The sequence below is a fragment of the Chiloscyllium punctatum genome, chromosome 45, assembly GCF_047496795.1.
Source record: "Chiloscyllium punctatum isolate Juve2018m chromosome 45, sChiPun1.3, whole genome shotgun sequence".
Taxonomy (NCBI): domain Eukaryota; kingdom Metazoa; phylum Chordata; class Chondrichthyes; order Orectolobiformes; family Hemiscylliidae; genus Chiloscyllium; species Chiloscyllium punctatum.
In genome coordinates, this window is record NC_092783.1 from 9,695,905 (window position 1) to 9,723,465 (window position 27,561).

The 27,561-nt window shown below is 41.5% G+C and overlaps 1 protein-coding gene across 1 annotated transcript; it reads left to right on the forward strand.

Annotated features, from left to right (window-relative positions):
- The first annotated feature begins 500 nt into the window (after positions 1 to 500).
- Positions 501 to 11,647, forward strand: LOC140467082 (adenosine receptor A1-like). Its single transcript, XM_072563142.1, has 2 exons — positions 501 to 1,353; positions 10,900 to 11,647. The coding sequence occupies exons 1-2, from the start codon at positions 1,004 to 1,006 to the stop codon at positions 11,549 to 11,551; spliced, it is 1,002 nt and encodes a 333-aa protein (XP_072419243.1). The 5' UTR covers positions 501 to 1,003; the 3' UTR covers positions 11,552 to 11,647.
- The last annotated feature ends 15,914 nt before the right edge of the window (positions 11,648 to 27,561 follow it).

The following is a 27,561-nucleotide window of genomic DNA, read 5'->3' on the forward strand; positions in this document are numbered from 1 at the left end:
GTTTCAACACAGAGAGACTCAAAACAACAAACATGTATTCACTCCCCAACCTCACACACACACAAATAGAACGAGTAAGCGTTTTGCTGAGAGAAGTCTGTCATTTATTGCACGGCTCAGTGATGTAATGCTGGTTAAACAACCACTTTTTATTTGAATTGCTGCCATTATAATGCATAGTCCTTAAAAAATGCGAAACAAAATGCAAAGACTTGCGTTGTGATAGCAGACACGAAATTAACAACAGATAAAATCATAATTCTACAAAAGTAACTTGGCTCCAATTGTTTGTAGATACCTTAGACAAGTAGCTTGCAAAATCTCCCTGCCAACTTATAAACGCAGGCTGATGAGGGCTGGTTTAGATCTCGCGAAAAAAAACATTTCTCCGGGTGCTCGTTTCTGGCCGTTAGGAATGAAATCTGAAGGAGGGTGCGGGACTTTGACGGAGCGAGCAACTTTCAAACACACACACACTCAGACAGAGAGAGCCCCAAGTCCCTCCCATTGAGCTGACATCTCAAACAAAACTGAGAACAGATGAGAGCGAGCAGCAGCGGCACCCAGAGAGAACCGCCAGGAAAGGTTGAACTGGATGGACCTTCTGGAGACGATGTTTTCCATATGACATGAGGGAAGGGGATGCAGCCTGACAGAAACCTCACAGAAGGAAGCCGCTGCTGTTTCAGGGGAGAGGCGTACTCGTGCTCCAGGCTCACTTGGAGAGACTCAGAGCAACATTTCCCCAGGGCACAGTGGGGAATTGGACAGCGTGCCTGAATCTGCAACTTGCCCTGGATTTACCTCAAAGCGTTGAGACTGGAATGCCGAAAGCCAACAGGGATATGTCTCCCCCAGGGGGAAAGGCAACCCCGAGAGCGCTCTGCTCAACGAGAAAGTGAGGTCTTGAAGCGCCCCAAGAGTTTCTGAATCCAAAGCGAGCCCCTTCCGAGAGGACCCCAAGTGTGGCTGACTGGGAAGGGGATCAGAGCCAGGCTGCAGCATGTCCGCCTCGGAGAGCACCAGGGATCGTTTGGATCTGGTTTACATTGCTGTCGAGGTGCTGATCGCTGTGGCCTCGGTGCTGGGCAATGTGCTGGTCTGCTGGGCAGTCAAGATCAACCGTGCTCTCAGGGACACCACCTTCTGCTTCATCGTCTCCCTGGCTCTCGCTGATATCGCCGTGGGGGCTCTGGCCATTCCCGTGGCCATTACTATCAGCCTGGGCTTAAAGACACAATTCTACAGCTGTCTCTTTATCACCTGCATTCTGATAACGCTGACTCAGAGCTCCATACTGTCCCTCCTGGCTATCGCTGTGGACCGCTATCTTCGGGCCAGGATCCCCACCAGGTAAGTATGCCTCCTTCACCTTCCATTGCCCTGGCAATCATTTTGATAATCTCCACATCATTATTGTGAACAAAACGTGAAGTTGGAACAATCCAACCATCTCCCTGCTAACTGTCACGGGATGTGGGCATCTTTCAGTGGGTCAGCATTTCTAACCCATCCTGAAGAAGGTGCCATTGTCTTCAGCTGCTGCACTCCTTGATGTGTAGAGACGCCTGAAATGCAGTTAGGGAGGGAGTTCCAGGGTTCTGACCCAGCCACACTGAAGGAATAACATTACAGTTCCAGGACGGGATAGTGTGGAGCTTGGAGGGAACTTGCTGGTTGTGGTGACCCTATGTATCGGCTGACCTTGCCCTTCCGGATGATAGAGGTCACCGTTTCGAAGGTGCTGTTGAAGGGGCCTGAGGAAGATGCTGCAGGGTATCATGTAGATGTTACCACACAGTGCTGCCATTATCACTACTGATAGAGGAAATAAATGTTTAAGTGTCAATCAAGTGGGCTGCATTGACCTGGATGGTGTCAAGCTTCTCAGGTGTTTGGAGCTGCACTCATCCAGGCAAGTGGTGAGTAGAACAGAATCCCTATCATGTGGAAGCAGGCCGTTCGGCCTATCGAATCCACACTGATCCTTTGAAGAGCATCCTACTCAGACCCAATCCCTTACCATATCCCTACATTTCCCATGGCTGATCCACCTAACCTGCACACCTTTGGAATGTGGAAGGAAACCAGAGCACCCAGAAGAAACCCAAACAGATATGGAGCAAATGTGCAAATTCCACACAGACAGTTGCCAAAGGTGGAAGCAAACCCAGGTCCCCGGTGCTGTGAGGCAGCAGTGCTAACCACTGAGCCTTCTAGATTGTGGCCAAGCTTTAGAGAGTCAGGCGATGAGTTATTTGTTGCAGGATTTCTAGCCCCTGATCTCCTGTAGTCAAACTATTTAAGTGCAGAACGAGTTCAGTTTCTGGTGAGTGCTAACTTTCAGAATGGTGAAAGTGAGGACTGCAGATGCTGGAGATCAGAGACAAGATTAGAGTGGTGCTGGAAAAGCACAGCAGGTCAGGCAGCATTTGAGGAGCAGGAAAATTGATGTTTCGGGCAGGTGTCCTTCATCAGGAATGAGGCTGGAAGCCTTGGGGGTGGAGAGATAACTGAGAGAGGGTGGGACTGGGAAGAAGATAACTGCGAGTGCAATAGGTGGATGGAGGAAGGGGTAAAGGTGATAGGTTGGAGAGGAGGGTGGAGCCGATAGGTGGGAAGGAAGATTGACAGGTGGAACAGGTCATGAGGATGGTGCTGAGCTGGAAGGTTGGAACTGGGGTAAGGTGGGGGAGGGGAAATGAGGAAATTGATGAAATCCACATTGATGCCCTGGGGTTGAAAGGTTCTGAGGCATTCTTCCTCCAGGTGTCGGATGGTGAGGGAATGGCGGTGGAGGAGACCCAGGACCTGCATGTTCTTGGCAGAGTGGGAGGGAGAGTTGAAATGTTTGGTCACGGGACGGTGGGGTTGATCGGTGCAGGTATCCCAGAGATGTTCCCTGAAGCGCTCTGCGAGAAGACATCCAGTCTCCCCAATGTAAAGGAGACCACATTGGGAGCAACAGATGCAATAAATGACCTGCACTTCCACAAATGACGGAACATTTCAACCCCTCCTCCCACTCTAGAGAGGATGTGCAGTTCCTGGGCCTTTTCCTAACTACCTTCTCCCCAGCCCCGCCCCCTCCCATTTATCTCTGTACCCTCGAGGCTTCCAACCTAATTCTTGATGAAGGGCTCCTGCCTGAAAAGTTGATTTTCTTGCTCCTTGGATGCTGCCTGATCTGCTGTGCTTTTCCAGCACCACTCTAATTCTAATTTTCAGAATATTGAGTGTGGGGGAATTCAGTGATGGAAAAACCATTGACTGTCAAGTGGAAATGGTTAGATTCTCTCTTGTTAGAGATGGTCATTGTCTGGCTCTTGTGTAACCTGAACATTTGTTGCCAATTATCAATCTGAACCCAAATGCTGTCCAGATTTTGATACATTTGGTGCAACAGAGCACTCGCTTATGCCATTTCAGAACAGATTTAAGAGTCATTTACATTGCTTGGGTCTGCATCACAAATAGGCCTGTCGGCCTAACCTAACCCTTTTGCAAAGATGGCAGATTTCCTTCCAGGAAAGGTATTAATTAATGGCAATGAGTTTTACGACAAACATTCATGCCTAGCTTTTAATTCCAGATTAGTTAATTAATTATTTGGATTTACATTCCATCAGATGTTGTGGTCAAATTTAAGCCTGTGTCCCCAGAGCATTAGTCTGCCCCTTGGATTACGAGTCAAATTCCAACATCTCACTGCATGTTCTTGCCATTTTGGCATTTGCAAATATATACTGTGTTAAAAAGATTGGAGATATTTCTATTTGTTTTTTGAACCATCAATTTTTTTGGTAAATGAGAATGCACTGAAGGGAATGGGTTTTCTCAGGCATGATACTAGCTGTGTTTAGTTTTACATCTAATTGGATAATGACAGTGGTGACTAATTCTAGTGAATAGAAATCTAATACAAAAGAAGCACAAGGTCAATTCTTCTTTACGGTGACCATGAATCCTTCTGGATTACCCAAGACTTCTGCTTTAATATTAATTCATTGGCAAATTAACCTAATCCTAATAATATGATGTGTGACAATTCTTCTTTGGTTCAAAGTTTTCGACCTGTTAAAAAGAAATTATTGCTTTAAAATAATGTGCGGAGTACCTTTATGAATAGAGCCTAATGTTAAATCTAATTAAGATTGAAATACTGAGTGCAAATATGTGGAACATAGGAGCAAAATAAAGCCACTCTACCTTCTATCCACCTCTGTCATACAGTAGAATAAAAGCTAATCTGGTGATGGTCTCAGCACCTCTTTCTTGTCATGTGGTCTTATGGTTTCAATCCTATAGCCCTTCCATCTTGTCGATCAAAATCTATCCAACTCAGCCTTGACTAATTCAATGATACAGCCTCCACTACTTTCAGGAGAAGGAAATCCATACTGACCCTCTGAGGGAAAATAAATCTCCTCATCTCCACATTAAATGGAAGGCGTCTTATTTGTAAACTGTGTCCTCTAGTTCTTATCTCCCCCACAAGAAGAAACATCTTCCTTGTGTCCACCCTATCAAATCCCCTCACAATTTATAATAAGATTTCAATGAGATCACTTGTCATTTTTCTAAACTCAAAACAGGTACAAGCCCAAGCACTTCAAAGTTTCTTCATCGGATAACCTCTCAACATCAGAATGAAATGAGTGAACCTTTTCCGACCTGTTTCAAGCCATGTTTTATTCCTTTTCAAATACATAGCATTCCAGATCTGGTCGCACAGCTGCAGTAAAATATTCCTATTTTTATATTCCATTACCCTTGTAATAAATGCCAATTTTCTATGTGTCTTTTTAATAACCTGCTTACCTGTATACTTACTCTGCTGTGATTCATGTACTAGCACACTTTGTGATGTTCTAGCTTGACATCTGCCTTGCTGTTTTGTCCTCTTGTGGCATTTTCAATGATTCCCTCAATGCACAAACAAATCAAACCCTCAAATACTTTGATAGCAAGTAAAATAACCTATTTTTACAGATGAGAAAATCTTCCTATCCTTGGGTTGTACTTCATTGCAGCTGAATCAGCCAGGTTAAAATATTTCCCTTAGTTACCCGACCAATGCATCCTGTTCTAATAAAGACAAAATAAGCACGAAAATCACATAGACCATAGAGGTTGGTCCATTATCATTTTGCCACCCATGGTATACATATAAATTGCCTTTTAAAAGATGCTGCTCAACTCACTTAATTGAAGAGGTAATCAACCATGTCAAACCTCGGAAAATATAATGTTGAAACTGCTGAAAATAATTGAGCAAATCTGGAAAGTATTAAACTTAGGCTAGAAGCCCCGACTTAGAACTCATGCCATACCCTTGTGGTTCGTTCAACCACTGAATAATATTTAAATATTGTTCAAACACAAAAAAGTACAAGCTATGCTTGTTGAATAGATGGTTTCCATATAAGGTACTAAAATGATCTCATATCAGAACCATATTTTTACCATCCAATGCTTGTCTCTACTGCACAGTAATATGTTGTAAAATTGTTACAAACAATGCTGGCTTGGTTTCAAATAATATACAGTACACATAGAGCTGTACAGTTATAGAGCATGGAAACAGACTCTTTAGTCCAACTCATCTGCACCGACTAGATGTACTAAACTGATCTTGTCCTGTTTGCCAGCATTTGATCCATATCCCTCTAAATTCTTCCTGTTCATGTCCCCATTGAGATGCCTTTTAAATGTTGCAATTGTAACCACTTCTACCACTTCCGCTGGCAGTTCATTCCATACACGCATGACCCTCTGCATGAAAAAGTCACCCCTCAGATCCCTTTTATGTCTTTCCCCCTCTCATCTTAAATCTATGCCCATTAGTTTTGGACTCCCTGCCTGCCCTGGGAAAAAGACCTGGGCTATTTACCTGTCCATGTCCCTCATGATTTTATAAATTTCTAGAAGGTTACCCCTGAGCCTCCGACACTCCAGAGAACATAACCCCAGCCTATTCAACCTCTGCCTTTACCTCAAACCCTCCAATCCCAACAACATTCTTGTAACTCTTTTCTGAATGCTTTCACTTGTAATAATGTTAAAAAACACACACCAGGTTATAGTCCTACAGATTTATTTGGAAGTACAGACTTTTAGAGTGCTGCTCCTTTAGCAGGTAGGACCCCAATCCAATGCCAATACCTCCACATCAATTTTAATAACATCTTTCCTATAGCAGGGAGACCAGAATTGAATGCAGTACTCTAAAAGTGGCCTAACCATCGTCCTGGCAAGCTGCAACATGATGTCCCGACTCATATATTCAATGCACTGATCAATAAATTCAAGTATGCCAAACACCTTCTTCACTATTTTGTCTGCCTATGACTCCATTTCCAAGAAACCATGCACTTGCACACCTAGGTTTCTTTGTTTGGCAACATTCCCCAGGGCCTACCATTAACTATCGAAGTCCTGATTTGCCTTACCAAAATGCAACACTCACATTTATCTAAATTAAATGCCATCTGCCACCCCTCATCCCATTGGCTATTCTGATCAAGGTCCCATTCTACTTTGAGATAACCTTCTTCACTATCCATATACTACCAATTTTGATGTCATCTGCAAACTTACTAGCTATACCTCCTATATCCACATCCAAATAATTTTATATAAATGACAAAAAGCAGTAGACCCAGCATGATCCTTGTGGGACACCACTGGTCACGGTGGCATAATAATCAACCCTCTTCAACCACATTCTGTCTCCTACCTTCAAGCCAATTTGACTATCTCCCCCTGCATTCAATATGATCTGACCTTACTGACCAGAGTTCCATGTGGAATCTTGTCAGATTCTGGATTAGTGGTGCTGGAAGAGCACAGCAGTTCAGGCAGCATCCAAGGAGCTTTGAAATCGACGTTTTGGGCAAAAGCCCTTCATCAGGAATAAAGGCAGTGAGCCTGAAGCGTGGAGAGATAAGCTAGAGGAGGGTGGGGGTGGGGAGAAAGTAGCATAGAGTACAATGGGTGAGTGGGGGAGGGGATGAAGGTGATAGGTCAAGGAGGAGAGGGTGGAGTGGATAGGTGGAAAAGAAGATAGGCAGGTAGGACAAGTCTGGACAAGTCATGGGGACAGTTACTGAGCTGGAAGTTTAGAACTAGGGTGAGGTGGGGGAAGGGGAAATGAGGAAACTGTTGAAGTCCACATTGATGCCCTGGGGTTGAAGTGTTCCGAGGTGGAAGTTTGTTTCACGACATGTTGAACAGCTTCAGGGCAGAGTAAATGACCTGGGAGTTGCAGTGGGAGAGGGACTCCCTGTGATTCTTGTAGAGAGAGGAGGAAAACTTCTTCAAGGCAGGCATCCTTGTTTGTTTCACAACATGGTTGAAGATGCCTAGCTGAAGTCCAAATAAACAATATCCATTGCTGTGCCTTCATCAGTCTTCAAGTCATAGATTCATAGAGATGTACAGCATGGAAACAGACCCTTCAGTCTAACTCATCTATGCCGACCAGATATCCTAAATTAATCTACTCCTATTTGCCAGCTCTTGGCCCATATCCATTCAAATCCTTCCTATTCATATACCCATCCAGATGCTTTTTAAATGTTGCAATTGTACCAACCTCCACCACTGAGTCTGCCAGCTCATTCCATACATGCCCAACCTTCTGTGTGAAAACGTTTTCCCTTAGGTCCCTTTTAAATTTTCCCCTTCTCACCCTAAACCTATGCCCTCAGATTCTGGATGCCCCTACCCCAGGGAAAAGACCTTTTCTATTTAACCTATCCATGCCCCTCCATGAATTTATAAATCTCTATAAGGTCACCCATCAGCCTCCAGGGAAAACAGCCCTAGTCTATTCATCCTCTCCCTATACCTCAAATTCTCCAACCCTGGCAGCATGCATGTGAATCTTTTCTGAACCCTTTCAAGTTTTGTAACTCACTTCCTTACTCTTGAAGTCCTGCCCACCATTGAGAAAAAAAAGTCAGGATTCTGATGGAATAATCTTCACTTTCTTGGATAAGTGCAGGTCCTACAACTCTCAATTAGCTCCACACCATTCAAGGCTAGTCAACCTACTTGATTGGCACTCCATTCACCATCTTCAACATTCACTCCCTTCATCACCGGCATTAGTGTGTACCATCTACAAGTTGTATTATGGCAACTCATTGTGGTTCTTTCAACAGCACTTCCCAAATCCACAATCTCTCCCATCTAGAAAGACAGAAGCAGCAGTTACAGCCAAACATTAGAAGGAGGAAGGCAGTTTGGACAACAATATCTAGATCTTCAAGTTTAACTCTGCATGTACAGTGATCATATTCTGCAGTCCATTTATACTTAGCAAGAATAAATGTTCATGGCTTCAATCTTATCTCTACCACAAAATGTGGACCAATATATTTGCATAAACAAATAAATAGGTAACATCTGAGCATCGTCTGCCAATATCTCTCATTTGCACAATCTAGATGAATTGTTGGTTTTGTCATTGCTGGATTTTATGATGAAGATGAACAGCTTAAAATCAAGAAAAGGGGAAATACATGGATTAAGATTCCAAAATGTGATGAAGTTTGATAACATGCACTGCAAGTGATATTTTTATATGTTTATCTTGGTTTGAACAAAATAATATTAGTGGATAGTTAGGAAAGTATTACAAGGCTGTTTGAATAAAATCAGCCTTGTGTAAGTTTGCAGCAGTTGACTGAATCTGATATCCTGCCATTGCTCTGTTAAAGGTCAAGGCAAAAGCTGGGTCATTTGCCATTGTCACCAACAGCTTACTATTTCCTCATCGTGCAGTCCTGGACTATGAAGTACATTTATCCAGTTGGGGGCAGTGAAGGAGACATAGTGTTAACGAGAGATAGTCCCATAGTGGTAATGTCATTAGCAACAAGTCCAGGATACTGGATGTAGTGATTGGAACCAGGTGGATCTTGTTGACTATGAGATCCTTGATTGGGGTTGTTAAACTGGACCTGTCAGGAAGCCCTGGCTGAGCAATATAAACAGGGGATTAAAATAAGCACTACTGTACTTAGGTGGTAGTGTGGGGGTTAAATTTAAAGGAAAAAAAGAAAAAAAAAAGAAAAAAAACAACAAACAAGAAAAAAGAAGGAAAAGAAAAAATAAACAGGGGATTTAGAATCTCCTCAGTTCGGGGGATTGACTCTGAGTTGACTGGCTACAGCAAGTGTACAGTGTAATAAAGGATGACTTGGTGATGGGATATTGGCTTCTGTGCAGTTATTTTATTGGACTAGTGATTTTGGGGCATAGGTTCAAATTCTAAAATTGGCAGATGGTGTAGTTGGCTTTCAGTTTAAGACTACAGTATGACCATGATGATCATGTTACCATGTTTGTCATAGAAATCCATCTGGTTCACTAACTGCTAGCTTTAGAGAAGGAAATTTGCCACCTTTACCCAGTCAGGCCTGCATATGATTCCACGCCCATGACAATGTGACTCACTTTTAAATGCCCGCTGGTCAATTAAGGATCAGCAATAAATGCTGTGCTGGCCACATCCCATGAAAACATTAAAACAAAAAAGAGTTTTGTATTTTATAATTGGGTGGAAATTCACTTGTGTGATTAAGGCTATAACACCCTTTATGTGCATGTTCAGTGAATGGGTAATAATGTGGCAGATGGAGTATAATGTAAGTATGAGAATTGGTAATTGGAATAGAAGATGAAAATCATTTTTAAAAAGCAAATGTGTTTTATGATTTGGAGATGCCGGTGTTGGACCGGGGTGTACAAAGTTAAAAATCACACAACACCAGGTTATAGTCCAATAGGTTTAATTGGAAGCACACTAGCTTTTGGAGCGACGCTCAACCACCTGATGAAGGAGCGTCGCTCCGAAAGCTAGTGTGCTTCCAATTTTTAACTATATTTTTTATATTGATTTTCTGTATAACCTAAGTATACTTCTTATGTTAAGGAACACAAAGTGAACACAGGCACTGTGTTTTAGGAGGCTAATAAAAGAATTGATCTTGACAGAAAATCTTTCAATCACACTTCAGTTCTTCATAACAGAGCTAGCTAATAAAGATGACAAAATATGGAATCATTCTTACTCAGGGGTAGAAGTCAAATTGGTAGCAATTATATGTAGCATGGCTTTAAAAATATAAACAACCTAGGGCAATTTCTTTAATCTAGATGAATGAAAGCTAAAGTTAACTACTTCTCATCTGATAAATGAGCCAATTTAATTTCCTGTTTGCAGCCCAGGAAATATTCTTCTGGACACAGATTCATAGAGACACAATCATAGAAAAATTGGGAATTAAATAAACTATTTTCCCTATCAAGCCTGAGCAGGCAACAATGCTCCACCCATTGTTCCCTCACAAATCAGACAGGACTGACAAATCGAAGTGATAAAGAGCACGATATTGATTCAACTCCATTTTGGGGATACAGAATAATCAACAAACTGCTTATTGTTTTGTTGAAAAGGCTATTTGGAGCAGGAATCTATTAAGATTGAAATATAGGACCAAGAAGAGCTATTGTACTGTTGCACCTCTCTATATCATTGTACCCATTATTATTCTTGCATTTCACCCCTTCCCCACCTCACCAATTGTTCACTTCTCTTTGACTTTGTGAAATGTCCTTCCTCATTCAATGTTGTTCTCTTCACTTGCTATTTTATTTTTCTTGTTTACCTGCTTCTTTCTACTCTTTAAAGACCTTCTTTAAAAACTATCCCTTCATATAGTATATCTTATTTAGGTCAACAGCAATTTTTGGGATATTTTCCACATTAAATACATGAAATAATCCCAGTAACAATTGTTTATAATCCCATGAAAACATGTATTAATCAAAGTCTCAGAGTTGTTCCTGTATTGAAGAAAACAAAATAATGTTCATATTATTCAACAGGTATAAGACTATTGTTACACAAAAAAGAGCATGGATTGCTGTTGGAGTCTGCTGGCTTGGATCTATTCTGATTGGGCTAACTCCAATGTTTGGCTGGCACAACCGAAGCAACGGAGAGGTGCAAAAGGAGGAAATGAATTCTAGCTGCAAATACATCATATGCAATTTTACAAAGGTGATCAGAATGGACTACATGGTGTATTTTAATTTCTTTGGATGGGTGCTCTTACCACTAATTATCATGTTTGGCCTGTATGCTGAAATATTTTGTATAATTAGGAAGCAACTAAGCAAAGTGACCAATGCTATGGACTCAAGGAAATATTTTGGGAAGGAGCTTAAACTTGCCAAGTCCCTTGCTTTAGTTTTATTCCTGTTTGCTGCCTGCTGGATCCCCTTGCATGCCATGAACACTATATGGTATTTTTGCCCCCAGTGCAATGTCCCAAAAACTGCCTTCTACATTGGAATATTTCTGTCCCATGTAAATTCTGCTGTGAATCCAGTGCTATATGCTTTCAGGATAAAGAAGTTCAGGACATCATTTCTTCAGATTTGGAATAAATATGTTTTATGTAAAAAAGCGAACTTACGTATGTATAGTTTTGATGGCCAAATTGTAACAGAAAACAATTTTAATAGCAGTGTGTGATTATATTTCTGAGGGAAAGGCCTGCACATTTTTAATATAATGCGAGGACAAGTTGTAATAGAGTTTTATCATATAGTCCTAATCTAACAGCATTTATTACACTGCATGATATAAGAAAACTTAAGAAATTTTATATTGTGAATTGTACTCATTTTCTGTTGTAAATGGAAATTCAAAACCATGTACCTCAGATAACAATAAACAGAATAAAAGCAATATACCACAAAAACTAGAAATCTGAAACAAATACAGGGAAACTGGAAGGCTGTGGCAGTATCTGTGCAGAAACAGAGTTAATGTTTCAAGTCCGGCATGACACTTCTTCTGAACTTCTTTAAACTTAAACAATATAAGGTGGCTGTGACATTCTGATGGCTAGATTGCCCTTGGAGCGCATGGACTGGAGTTGCTCCTTGGGACAACACAGAATTCAAGATGGAGAGGGAACTTTTAAGGAACAATTCCCTTGTGTCTGGAATCTTCTGCAAAAGCTCGTTATCACCAGAAAATTTGAAGGGTTCAGGTTCATTTAAGCTTAATAATTATCGAGCAAAAGTTAGACAACTAAAATCTTGTGCTCTCTCTTGGCTAAGTATTAAGCTGACCGGAAATTACCATTGACCCCGATACTGGAATCCTTATCTGCAACACTCCTTACTGTTTCCACAAGATAGGAGACTTTATCCTCCCATCCCACTCACCCTGCAGAACCCAATGCCTAGATTAGTTTCCTTATCAGTCTGTTCAGAGACATAATGACACATGCTTTGAGCAGGTGGGACTTGAACCTTCAGGAAGAGGTAGGAAGACTACTTATCCCTGATATGGAGGGACCACTGTTGGACTGTGTTGGGCAAGGTCAAAAATCACATGACACCTGGTATTAGTCCAACTAGTTTATTTGAAAATACTAGCTTCGGAGTGCTGCTCCTTCATCAGATGTTAGTGAGAGGGGAAGACCTTTTGATCTTTTCATTATAAACTCTGTGTCAAAGATCTTCCTTTCCCACTAACACCTGAAGAAGGAACAACACTCCAAAAGCTAGTGTTTTCAAATAAACCTGTTGGACTATAACCTGGTGTTGTGTGATTTTTGACCTTATCCTTGAACCAACAGCCCTGATTGGGGTTGGAAATGAAGTTCCTGAGCCTGATGAAAAAGTCGGTTTCCCTGTATCTTGATTATTGGATATTACACATTTTGTTTACTGGCTAGCCCATTCATTAGCTGTTTACAAACTAATTCTCTGTGAAATGCACTTGCTTGCACTTCAAGCTTATTGGAGCCTTTCTTTCCCCGGAAACTGCACAATTCGAGTTTTACTGTCTGGGGGGTTCTTCTCATTGTCTATGTTGTAAGACGATTTGATGTGTAGCAAAAACAAATCATTGGCAGCTGCTTTAAGGAAATGAGAAACATTAATTGGACTCTCAATGCAGATACCTTCCATGACTTTAACCTCAACTTTCCATCATGCTCCCTTCCAGCAAAAGCTAAAATGTGACATGAGATCCTTGACAACAGTGGTCACTCATGCTGTGTAATTTCACTTTTACAAGACACAGGCCCAACATGGTAAATGTGGTTCACTTAGCTTCTCCCTCTGTTTGAAGCAGCAAATCCACCCTCTGACTGATAATTAGATGAACGAAAGAAGTGAAAAACCTCTGCCATGCTGTATTATCTCAAGAATTATTACAATTGTACCGTTCTTCTTTGAGGTTTTTCCTGGCTTGCTTGACCTTCTGCAACTATAAGGGTGAAAAAAATATATTGAGTGCTCCCACTTCACTGAGAAGGCTTCAGTCCCATCTATGCTCCACAACCCACTCTGAAAACTCTGCTCACGGTTAGGCGCCTGTGATAAATTGCATCACAGCAGCTGAGACAATCCTCAGCACTTTAAAACAATTGATCATTTTCAAACAAACAACCCATAACACACTAAAATAAAAGGTCAATTTATCTTATCTCCAAAGTTATTGGATGGATATTTTTAAAATGTGTGGGTCTGGATCTGCACCTTCAACAAAAGTGAAGCACTTCTTTCTTGGATCATACCCTCTGTAGCAAGTTTTGTTGAAGTACATCCAGTAATCGATGAGATCTATTGTTTAGTGGAAAAATGATTCACAGAGGAAATTACCTTCAGCCACTTTCAGTGGTGGAGATAATCAGCACAGCTTTCATTTTTCACCAGTTTTCATATTAAATATATACATAATATGATAATGTATTCTTTTCCTCTAATTTATATTTGTAAGATTGTTTAATTTATCTTTTTATTTACTTTCTGTCATTGAGCACTACAATTAGAACAAATAAACAAATCAATAACCTGCTCCCTATGAATTCTGCAGCTGGTCCAACATTGGTAAGAATGTTATGAAGCTTCATTGTTTTCTGAGCTGATGCTTGCAGACTGTGTGAGCACGTGAAATAATAATTCATTACTTATTAATATGCTTCTAATTTACTGTTTTTGTTGACATCTATCAATGTGAAAATTGTGTTCAACCTTAAAATGTCAGCTAATTCTGGATGTTTATGACATCCAGTTGAAAGGTGAAGCGAAACTTCTGATACACACTGCTCAAAACAGTAACTTGTGAGACTGATATCATGGAGAAAATGTATGTTTTTCATTTACTGCACATGATCAATATATTTTGTATTTAAGAGATATTGTTTTCATACCCTTGATGTATATGCTCCAATCAAATAATGACAGCAACAAGCTTTTGTGAGTTTAAAGTGAAGAAGGTTATTTATTCTCACCGAGATGTGACAGATCATGCACTTGTTACAGCATGTTACAGTTTACAGGCTAGGGGTTACAAGTTACAGATAGTGTTAGTACTATTGTACAAATTGGTTTATAATCTGGTTTATGATCTCTGGCCTCATGTGAGGCAGGGAGATCAAGTTTCCTGAATGGAATTGGTGCTTCAAAGTTGAAAGGGAGGGGACTTCTAAATTGTTAGATTTTCAGCAGATTGTGAGATTTCCTATCATAAATTTTCTAGGTTTGTTCCCAGGTGAACTTGAAGTTGAGACAGTTTGATGCAGTCCTTGGATCTCCTGCTTATGAGGCTTTGCTGTTACTTTGGCTGATTGAATTGCTTGCAGCTCGTTTAATAGCTTTGGCGGAACTGTCAACGAACACTTTCAACCATAGAAAAACATGATCATGTGGCTTCCTCATCAGATGACATATGATAGGTTACAAGTCGTTTTCCAGAAAATGTGTGTCATTTGTGGTGTTTATGTTGATTCTGATGTCTTTATTGTGGCTTAACACCTTTGGGGTTTGAGACAATAAACAGGATTTAATAGATCAGTGAAAGGGACTATTTGTCCATAGATTACCAAGGGGCTTGATAGCCTCCTTTATCCAGACTGAAACAGAGGAATTATGTTTTGATGTTCTAGAACCCTTAGTTCCATAGCTGGCTGTTAGTGTCCATATTTAATTAGGTGTTAGCTGTGCTATCTGTACCTCAAATCCCAAAGGTCACTTGATTTGCAGAAGCCATTCTTATAGGTTTTTGTGCCCAGTTTTAGAAATACTTTAACGAAAGTCTATAATTTATTAGGACATGATGCTAAATGTATCCCACTTCACTGTTCTTTTACAGCCATGACAAGCCAAGCAAGTTTTCTGGCACTACTCCTCACTGGTATCAGGAATTTTGTTAAACACAATATCGATAAAAGACAAATTCTCTTCTAAAATGTGTTAGGCATGGCCTACCATCATACTGACCAGTTGCAGTAAGATGTACATGTTCTCTCTGTATGTTTCTGTTTGCATTCTATGCCTGTTTCAGTTCAGCAAAATAGATGACTATTCTCTAATTCTTTCCTCAGGGCAATGCCTTCACCAGTGAGGGGGAACCGACCAAATTCAAATTTAAACAAAGTTTGGTAATTAACTGTCCTGACTGTTGTTTTTTCTCGTGGCATTGCCTGTACCAATTAGAGACCACTTGTCAGCCACTCAGCTGGCCCTTCTTTGCAGAATAAGATAGTGTTCCCTTTTACATTGATATTCTTGCAAATTGTTCTGAACAGTGCAAGATAAAAAAAATTTAACAAGTAATTCCCCAAAACAAGGGTTGTTGAACTGACGAGGCGAATCCATTTAGAAAATATATGGCAATTTACATTGACTGTAATTTAAAAGCAATATTCTTCATGTCACTGTTGATATTTGAATGAGAAGAGACTTCTTCCACAGTTCCAGTCTTTATCTTACTCTGTTTACAATAGTAATGGGAACCCAGTGATATTAAGATATTTTTCTCATTGATTTCATTTTAATTAGCAAGCTTAGCAAATCGGTAAAGCCCCGTCATAACATGATAATTTCTTGGTGACAGGAAGTAGTTAGTAAAAGAAAATCAAAGGAAGGATACAAAAATACTCCATTGGCCTACACATGACAGGGATCTATCACTGCAGCTCCAAAATCATAACAAGGACAGGTGAAGCATTTCTATATTCTACAATGACTAAAGAAATTGAGGGTTTGGTTAAGAAAAAGAAGCATGTGTCAGATAAAGACAGGGTAGATCAAGTGAATCCTTAGAAGAGTATAAAAGCAGTAGGAGTATGCATAAGAGAGAAATCAGGAGGGCAAAAAGGGGACATGAGATAGCTTTGGAAAATAGAATTAAGGAGAATCCAAAGGCTTTTTACAAATACATTAAGGACAAAAGGGTAACAAGGGAGAGAATTGGGCCCCCCAAAGATCATCAAGGCAGCCTTTGTGTGGAGCAGCAGGAGATGGAGAAGATACTAAATCTGTATTTTGCATCAGTATTTACTGTGGGAAAGGACATGGAAGATATAGAATGTAGGGAAATAGATGGTGACAACTTGAAAAATGTTGATATTACAGAGAAGGAAGTGCTGAATATCTTGAAATGCAGAAAAGTGGATAACTCCCCAGGACCTGATCAGGTGTACCCTCGAACTCTGAGGGAAGCTAGGGAAGTGATTGTTGGGCCTCTCGCTGAGATATTTGTATCATCGATAGTCACAGGTGAGGTGCGTGAAGACTGGAGGTTGGCTAACATGGTGCCACTGTTTAAGAAAGGTGGTAAGGACAAGCCAGGGATCTATGGACCGGTGAGCCTGACTGGTCAGAGTTTGCAAGTTATTGGAGAGAATCGTGAGGGACAGGATGTACATGTAATTGGAAAGGCAAGGACTGATTAGGAATAGACAACATGGCTTTGTACGTGGGAAATCATGTCTCACAAACTTGCTTGATTTTTTTGAGGAAGTAACAAAGAGGATTGATGAGGGCAGGGCAGTACATGTGATCCACATGGACTACATGAACACGAAGGTGTTCCACAAGGTTCCCCATGGGAGACTGGTTAGCAAGGTTAGATCACATGGAATACTGGGAGAACTAACCAATTTGATATAGAACTGAGTCAAAGGTAGAAGACAGAGGGTGGTGGTGGAGGCTTGTTTTTCAGACTGGAGGCCTGTGACCAGTGGACTGCACAAGGATTGGTGCTGGGCCCACTACTTTTCAACATTTATATCAATGATTTGGATGTGAGCATGAGAGGTATAGTTAGTAAGTTTACAGATGACACCAAAATTGGAGGTGTAGTGGACAGTGAAGAATGTTACCTCAGATTACAACAGGATCTTGACCAGATGGGCCCATGGGCTGAGAAGTGGGAGATGGGGTTCCATTCAGATAAATGTGATGTGCTGCATTTTGGGAGAGCAAATCTTAGCAGGACTTAGACACTTAATGCTAAGGTCCTAGGGAGTATTGCTGAACAAAGAGACCTTGGAGTGCAGATTCATAGCCCCTTGAAAGTGGAGTTGCAGGTAGATAGGATAGAGAAGAAGGCATTTGTTATGCTTTCCTTTACTGGTCAGAGTATTGAGTACAGGAATTGGGAGGTCATGTTGCAGCTGTACAGGACATTGGTTAGGTCACTTTGGAATATTGCGTGCAATTCTGGTCTCATTCCTAATGGAAAGATATTCTGAAACTTGAAAGGGTTCGGAAAAGATTTACAAGGATGTTGCCAGAGTTGAAGGATTTGAGCTTTAGGGAGAGGTTGAATAGTCTAAGGCTATTTTCCCTGGAGCGTCAGAGGCCGGGGGTTGATCTTATAGAGGTTTATAAACTCTGGTTGGCATGGACAAATTGAACCAAAGTGTCTGTTTCCATGCTGTACAGCTCTATAACTCCATGACTCTATGACTCTCCAGCCAAGTTAACATTGTCAGCAATACCCATGCAGAACGGCTATTTGTACCTAGAGTACTGTTTTCAGTTCTAGGTGCCATTTGGTTCAATGGTTCATTGAATCATAGTTATTAAAAGTCACCTACCTTTCTGCTTTAAAAATACTAACTTTATAGTTACAGTATGCTAAATATCTCTGTGATAATAAGAATCCTTATATACTTTTCAAGCAGTATTTTTTTAATAAGTTTTTTGGTATGTTTTGATTTCTACCTTCTTCCCATATGAATGTCACAGTCTTGTCTGTGCTGCCTGTGAATAATGTTTTAAAATGAAGATTAAACACTACATTTTAATGTCTTTGATGATACTTCAATGTTTAATTCTGTAGCCTGCTTGATGGCATCATTATTGATGGATGTGAGAGACACATTCTAACTGGCAGCAGAAGGAAGTCATCAAGAAAATTAAAATTCATGCTATAAAGACGGTCTTTTGAGAATGGTGGTGAAAACTCTTGCTTCATATTGAAAAACGTTTGGGCCACTTGTCTTGATTAGTTTACAATTGGTAAGAAAAGATACTCATCTTTGTAAGAGCAGCAGTAACTATTGAGCCATTAAAAACACCTATTTTGTTCCTCAAATGGAAATAGATGCATTGAATAAGAAGATAAAATGTAAGTATAATCTTGGCTTCAATGTTCACAGTTTTTCCAATACATTTCCTGAGCTAATTTATCTAGCAGCCCTGATGAAGAGTTAAACCTGAAACGTCGACTCTCTTGCTCCTCAGATGCTGCCTGAACTGCTGTGCTTTATCCAGTGCTACACTTTATCAAGTGTGACTTCTCCAGCATCAACAGCCCTCACTATCTCCATCTCTCGCATAGCTAACAAGATAACATATTCTGCTTAGACAGGTAACCCGCAGTTTAATGAATAATAAAAAGTACTTCATCTCCTTCAGTGTGTACCTTTCTCATGACTTCATTCTTTTATTGGATTAGTGGTGCTGGAAGAGCACAGCAGTTCAGGCAGCATCCAAGGAGCAGCGAAATCGACGTTTCGGGCAAAAGCCCTTCATCAGGAATAAAGGCAGTGAGCCTGAAGTGTGGAGAGATAAGCTAGAGGAGGGTGTGGGTGGGGAGAGAGTAGCATACAGTACAATGGGTGAGTGGGGGAGGAGATGAAGGTGATAGGTCAAGGAGGAGAGGGTGGAATGGATAGGTGGAAAAGGAGATAGGCAGGTTGGACAAGTCTGGACAAGTCATGGGGACAGTGCTGAGCTGGAAGTTTGAAACTAGGATGAGGTGGGGGAAGGGAAAATGAGGAAGCTGTTGAAGTCCACATTGATGCCCTGGGGTTGAAGTGTTCCGAGGCGGAAGATGAGGCGTTCTTCCTCCAGGCGTCTGGTGGTGAGGGAGCGGCGGTGAAGGAGGCCCAGGACCTCCATGTCCTCGGCAGAGTGGGAGGGGGAGTTGAAATGTTGGGCCACGGGGCGGTTTGGTTGATTGGTGCGGGTGTCCTGGAGATGTTCCCTAAAGCGCTCTGCTAGGAGGCGCCCAGTCTCCCCAATGTAAAGGAGACCACATCGGGAGCAACGGATACAATAAATTATATTAGTGGATGTGCAGGTAAAACTTTGATGGATGCGGAAGGCTCCTTTAGGGCCTTGGATAGAGGTGAGGGAGGAGGTGTGGGCGCAGGTTTTACAGTTCCTGCGGTGGCAGGGGAAAGTGCCAGGATGGGAGGGTGGGTCGTAGGGTCCCTCACCACCAGACGCCTGGAGGAAGAACGCCTCATCTTCCGCCTCGGAACACTTCAACCCCAGGGCATCAATGTGGACTTCAACAGCTTCCTCATTTCCCCTTCCCCCACCTCATCCTAGTTTCAAACTTCCAGCTCAGCACTGTCCCCATGACTTGTCCGGACTTGTCCGACCTGCCTATCTCCTTTTCGATCTATCCACTCCACCCTCTCCTCCTTGACCTATCACCTTCATCTCCTTCCCCACTGACCCATTGTACTCTATGCTACTCTCTCCCCACCCCCACCCTCCTCTAGCTTATCTCTCCATGCTTCAGGCTCACTGCCTTTATTCCTGATGAAGGGCTTTTGCCCAAAACGTCGATTTCGCTGCTCGTTGGATGCTGCCTGAACTGGATGCTGTTGGATGCTGTGCTCTTCCAGCACCACTAATCCAGTATTTGGTTTTCAGCATCTGCAGTTATTGTTTTTACTTCATTCTTTTATTACCTAGTGTCAATCATCAATGTTTTACCATATTCCTGCACATAACTTATATCCAAGCATCCATGCAATGCCTTCTTAAATAATTCAAGAGGTACATCCTCTTTACATGCACTGAAGTGTTCAATTCTATCATTTACAACCTCATCAAAATGGATGTATGCAAGATAGACCTCGAGACATCATGGCACCAATTCCCAAGAACACTCAAAAATGAAACAAAACCATTGCTTCTCTTCTTAACATCCACAACATTAATTGAACTTAAAGTTGCACATTGTTCTTAACACAGGCTGTGACTCTGGTTTGCCGCGCTGAAGAGCAGACTGCAACTCTGACTGACATTGCTGTTGCTTTTAAGATTGGAGCAAGTGGGATAACAGAGAGTCTAAAGACACAAAACCTCTCTGTGATGATTCCTGCTATCATAGAGTTTCATTAAGTTTCAAAAGTTGATCATCATGGACACTGCTGACTTTTTACATTTGAAAATATTTTTGACTGTATATCTTTACCAAGCAAAAGTCTCACTTAATAAACTGTTTGCCTCTTAATAATGAACATCACAACAAAAGTTCAGTAAAAGATGATAAGCAGACAGTTTCAAGGTTGTAGAAAATATAGAATAAATTCTCCTGGGGATTAGAAGGAATGGATTGTGCTGACAAGGTCAGGAAAACATCTTTTGCACAATAGACAGGGAGGAAAGTAGGTCCAGTATGAATTAAGTACAAATGTGGAGACCAGCCTGTTGAATGACAATAGTATGTACAAGCTTGTAGATTCCTGTACATCCTGTCTTCCATGTCCAAAACTAGATAATTCACCTGAAATTTTCTTATTAAACGTATTTACATGAGTTGAGATCAAAAATATAAAAGGGGCAATCCCAGTCCTTGCATTGTACTATAGAACCTCCAAATAATGGGAGTAAGCTAAGAGTAAATGTGTAAGTAAATTTCTGTGTGAAAAATCAATAAGGCAGTGTTAATTGGAGACTTTGGCTGTGCTTTTCTTATTTGTGATATGAACAGTGTGAAGGGCACAGATGGTACAGCATTCTCAACTTGCCTTCAAGATTTTTTTTTGACCCACATACAACAAGTTAAGATAAGGTTCCCCATGGTAGGCTCATTCAGAAGGTCAGGAGGAATGGGATACAGGGGAACTTGGCTGTCTGGATACAGAATTGCTGGCCAACAGAAGACAGCGAGTGGTAGTAGAAAGAAAATATTCCGCCTGGAAGTCTGTGGTGAGTGGTGTTCCACAGGGCTCTGTCCTTGGACCTCTACTGTTTGTAATTTTTATTAATGACTTGGATGAGGGGATTGAAGGATGGGTCAGCAAGTTTGCAGACGACACAAAATTTGGAGGTGTCGTTGACAGTATAGAGGGCTGTTGTAGGCTGCAGCGGGACATTGACAGGATGGGCTGAGAGGTGGCAGATGGAGTTCAACCTGGATAAATGCAAGTTGATGCATTTTGGAATGTTGAATTTGAAAGCTGAATACAGGATTAAGGATAGGATTCTTGGCAGTGTGGAGGAACAGAGGGATCTTGGTGTGCAGGTACATAGATCCCTTAAAATGGCCACCCAAGTGGACAGGGTTGTTAAGAAAGCATATGGTGTTTTGGCTTTCATTAACAGGGGGATTGAGTTTAAGAGTCGTGAGATCTTGTTGCAGCTCTATAAAACTTTGGTTAGACCGCACTTGGAATACTGCGTCCAGTTCTGGTCGCCCTATTACAGGAAAGATGCGGATGCTTTGGAGAGGGTTCAGAGGAGGTTTACCAGGATGCTGCCTGGACTGGAGGGCTTATCTTATGAAGAGAGGTTGACTGAGCTCGGACTTTTTTCATTGGAGAAAAGGAGGAGGAGAGGGGGCCTAATTGAAGTATACAAGATAATGAGAGGCATAGATAGAGTCAATAGCCAGAGACTATTTCCCAGGGCAGAAATGACTAACACGAGGGGTCATAGTTTTAAGCTGTTTGGTGGAAAGTATAGAAGGGATGTCAGAGGCGCGTTCTTTACACAGAGAGTTGTGAGAGCATGGAATGCATTGCGAGCAGCAGTTGTGGAAGCAAGGTCATTGGGGACATTTAAGAGACTGCTGGATATGGATATGGTCACAGAAATTTGAGGGTGCATACATGAGGATCAGTGGTTGGCACAACATTGTAGGCTGAAGGACCTGTTCTGTGCTGTACTGTTCTATGTTCTATGTTCTATAAAACAAGCTAATGAGAGGGGGCCCAATTCTAGGTTTATTCTTTGGAAATTAAGCTTAGCAAGTGGATGAAGCAACAGTGGGAGTACATTTCGGTGTTGGTGACAATAATACATTTAGATTTTGCCTTCTTATGGAAGAGAATAGGAGGATAGTACAGGACTAGAAATTCTAGTAAAAGTAAAATTTTGCAGATGATGGAAATCTGAAAAAAGAAAGAATGTGATGGCGAAACTTAATGGATCTGGCAGCATCTGCGGAGGAATATCAAAACAGGACAGTCATGTCAACAGTCAACAAATTACCATGCACTGAGACAAGGAGGGCACTGATAAGGAGAGCCAGGAAAGCTTCGACATGGAACATTAACATAGGAATCTGATATCAATTAATATAACACAAGTTATAGCATATTGAGACAGGATAAATTTTTAAGTGCTGTTTGAGTACTGAGATCTCATGCTGAACATCACCCAGAAAAGAGATCATTGCATATAAGTATGCATTGATGAATATTTAATTCAAAATAATCAAGTGATGACCCCAAATCGTCATGTTCCTTTCATCCTGACACTTTTTGTCAAGTCCAATAATACTGAGCCTCCACGTATTCTCATACACCATTTTGACTTTGGCTCTCAAATTACCCCTTGAACTCCAACCCTCCAGTTAATCATGCCAACCAATGTGCTGCTTTAACACTTGTTAAGAATATGGTAGAAATGATTACTGATTACCCATGCCTGCCTGCAGTATCCCATGCCATAAAATGTGATATCATTTTCCTGCTTATGTGTTGAGTTATCATTCCTTCATAATTATTGTCCCCTCTGCATCCCAGCTGGCTGCCTCCAATCTCCAGAACTGATTTACCCAACATTTCTAGCACAGCAGAAGGTCACTGATAACACTATCATTGAGCTGACCCCAGGACCAACTGCTGCATCCCCAAATGACCGACTTTGACTTATAGTCTCAACTGATGACTGAGCAGATCCTTGATTGACCTGTATGCAGTTCCTGGCTGATTTACTATGAGTGCCCAGACTGGATGTATTGGTTTGACTGTGGCTTATTCCTCGAACTGTCATGATATGTATTCCCTTATCCTGACCACCCCAAGAAGCTGACTGACTATATCCAAAGCCCTGGACTGATTGCGGACAATGTCCTTGACTTATTGTGCTGGGACCCCCTAACTGAATGCTATCTGCTTTAAGTATCCTGAGAACTATTGCCCTTGGCTGTTGAGACATGTTCATTCAGTTGATGCACACGCAGTGTATTTGCTGGGTACATGATGTACAAGTGTGGCATCACAGTGCCATACTGTAAAATGCCCACCCTTTTGACTGATGAGTTCTAAAAACCATGACAAGTTGCCTTCCTTTGTGTTTGTGTCAAAAGGCAAAACAAGCCAGTAGTACTGTTAGCCTTCAAGCTGGCTGAGCAAATGGTCAAGGTAACAATGCTGTGAGCATTCAAGCAGGTGCAAAATGAAAGAGTTCAAAGAGAAAAAGTGAGGATACTTGAGATACAGTCTGGTCCCATCAATGAGGTGAATGCCTGGTAACTGGGGTCGAAGGTGGATGTCTCATGGAACAAGTTGTGATTGAAACCAACACGTAACTACTTTGACTTTCATATCAGGAATTGTCACCATCTAGTTTCTAGCTGGTGGTTAGGAGAATGAAAACCTGCTGAAAAGTGAGGTGAGGTTAATAATGGGATGTTAGTCCATGTGCGTAGTCTCTTGTCACTTACTAGTGAGAATCACATCTCTCTTCAACATTTGCCTCCAATTGTTTAGGCTGCAGATTGTTACAAATCTATAAGTGCAGGGCAGTGAGAGATAACTAGAGCCTGAAAATTGAAAACATCTCTCTCTCCCTCCCATATCTCTCCATATGGATGCTTAGACAAGAAAACTAAGAAAGGTTTTTAAAAATTCTAATATGAAAAGACCGGGGTGCACTTAAACAACTATTGAACAGAAGAATAGCCATCACTTTCCAGCGTACATATTTTTAATAGTGCTAAAAGAAATGATGTGAATCCATTTAACACACCCTTGTGATGTGGACATGAGATTTTCAGAATTTCATTCCTGCCTACAATGTTTTCCTATGCATAACATGGGTCAAACTGTTTTTTTTATCTGTCTTGAGTATGTGTGTATTTGGGGTTTTAAAGCAGTATAGTTTACATCAAATAGTAGCTTGCTAATTGTTTCTTTTTTTCCATTTGTTAAAGTTAAATGTGTTACAGTGAATAAGTTTTTTTAATGTTTATGATGAAACCTGGTGTGAATTGCCTTCGTTCTGAATAGCAGTCAGTTTGATAAATTGGTTGAATGGGGGCTTTATACAGTTTGTGATGAAACCCTGTAGCACAGTGATTAGTGCTTTCTTCCCAGTTAAATCGTGACAAAAGTAAAATTCCATGACTCAGAAGAGAGTGTGATGATATGGATCCAAAACCAGTTCACAGTTGAGTAAGGGGCAAGGGATTTTTTTTTGTGTGGATAGACAGAGGATTTGCATGGATTTCCATATATTTCATTTAGGGGCTCTTGCCTTTTGTTGCCTATATTAATGATATGGATTTAAATATGGGAGGCATGATTGGGAAAGTTGCAGATGAGACAATATTTGTCTGTATAATTGATAATGAAGAAGATAGCTACTGTTTCCAGAATGATAATGCATTGGGTGAGAGGTAGAAAAGTGGCACAGGAATTCAATACAGAGAAGGATGAATTAATGCATTTCAGGAGAGAAAATAAAGCTATGGATTACACAATAAATCAGAAGATATTCAGAGGTACAGAGGTAATGAGAGACCTTGGACTGCAGGCCCTCAGATAGCAGGAGTGGTTGATAAGATGAAATGCTTTCTCTAACTGGATCAGGTCTAGAATATAAAAACAAGGATGTAACACTGATACTGTATAAGACACTGGTTTGGTTTCAGCTGGCATTTTGGGTATGGTTCTGGTTATTGCATTATAGGAAGGGTACATTGAAAAGGTGAGTAAATGTACCATGACTAAACTTGACCAGTTTACAGGAATCCTTGTAACTGTTTTTAACTCAAGTGTGTTATGCAGTAAGATAGTCAAAGGGGACAAGAGTCAGGAGAAGGTTCAATACTTTATCAAAGAAAAACTACATTTAGCCGACACTGCTATTGCACTTTAATTAAACTCCACCAAACTCTGTCTATCCATCAATCTGTCAATGGGGGTGGTACCAGGGGACTGGAGATTGGCGAATGTTGTGCCCCTGTTCAAAAAAGGGAATAGGGATAACCCCGGGAATTACAGGCCAGTTAGTCTTACTTCGGTGGTCGGCAAAGTAATGGAAAGGGTACTGAGGGATAGGATTTACGAGTATCTGGAAAGACACTGCTTGATTAGGGACAGCCAGCACGGATTTGTGAGGGGTAGGTCTTGCCTTACAAGTCTTATTGAATTCTTTGAGGAGGTGACCAAGCATGTGGATGAGGGTAGAGCAGTGGATGTAGTGTACATGGATTTTAGTAAGGCATTTGATAAGGTTCCCCATGGTAGGCTTATGCGGAAAGTCAGGAGGCATGGGATAGAGGGAAATTTGGCCAGTTGGATAGAAAACTGGCTAACCGGTCGAAGTCAGAGAGTGGTGGTAGATGGTAAATATTCAGCCTGGAACCCAGTTACAAGTGGAGTTCCGCAGGGATCAGTTCTGGGTCCTCTGCTGTTTGTAAGTTTTATTAATGACTTGGAAGAGGGAGTCGAAGGATGGGTCAGTAAATTTGCAGATGATACGAAGATTGGTGGAGTTGTGGATAGTGAGGAGGGCTGTTGTCGGCTGCAAAGAGACTTAGATATGATGCAGAGCTGGGCTGAGGAGTGGCAGATGGAGTTCAACCCTGTCAAATGTGAGGTTGTCCACTTTGGAAGGACAAATAAGAATGTGGAATACAGGGTTAACGGTAGGGTTCTTAGTAAGGTGTAGGAACAGAGGGATCTTGGGGTCTATGTTCATAGATCTTTGAAAGTTGCCACTCAGGTGGATAGAGCTTGTAAGAAAGCTTATGGTGTATTAGCGTTCATTAGCAGAGGGATTAAATTCAGAGTCGTGAAGTGATGTTGCAGCTGTACAGGACCTTGGTTAGGCCACATTTGGAGTACTGTGTGCAGTTCTGGTCGCCTCACTTTAGGAAAGATGTGGAAGCTTTGGAGAGGGTGCAAAGAAGATTTACCAGGATGTTGCCTGGAATGGAGAATAGGTTGTACGAGGATAGGTTGAGAGTGCTAGGCCTTTTCTCATTGGAACGGCGAAGGATGAGGGGTGACTTGATAGAGCTTTATAAGATGATCAGAGGAATAGATAGAGTAGACAGTCAGAAACTTTTTCCCCAGGTACAACAGAGTGTTACAAGTGGACATAAATTTAAGGTGAAGGGTGGAATGTATAGGGGGGATGTCAGGGGTAGGTTCTTTACCCAGAGAGTGGTGGGGGCATGGAATGTGCTGCCTGTGGGAGTGGCAGAATCAGAATCATTGGCAACCTTTAAGCAGCAATTGGATAGGTACATGGATGGGTGCTTAAGCTAGGACAAATGTTCGGCACAATATGTGGGCCGAAGGGCCTGTTCTGTGCTGATTTGTTCTATGTTCTATGTTCTATGTAATTCCTTTTCAGGACTTTTCAGTAAACAGTCTCGAATCTCTAAGTAAGCAGTCTCAAATCTACACGAGCTATCTACCTATGATATGCACGACTGAGGATTCATGACACGCTATCCACACATCCCTATTGCTGTGTTTGAACTGTTTGCCTGGAAAGGCTGTTTCAATAAGGCTGGGTCAGGCTGCTCTTCAGTCCTTGAGGGTTGGCTGATGTTTCAGAATCCAGAGTCATCGATTTAAGCTTCCCTTCCCAACTCGGGCTGGTTCTGGTCTTTGGGATGTGTTACCGAGGTGGTCACTTTGGGGTCTGTTCAGCCTGATGATGCTCACAAGGTACAAGGAGCTGGAGATCTGTACAGCTTGACTGCCAGTCTAAGATGCTGTCTGGAGGCACTGTTGAAGAAAGTGTAAAAACCAGGGTGAGCTGGGGGTCCAGGCTTTCCCTTATATCCTCCTCTTCATGCCCTTTCAAAGATTCAATGACCTGTTTCCAATATTAGCATTGGACAGGGCAGGAAGATCAATGAGGTGACTACTTTCTATATTTAGAGGTCACAGGATATGGTTTTTGAGCCTTCAACTGTCAAGTGCTGACCTTGTCACACTGTACCTCTGGCCTACTTCTACG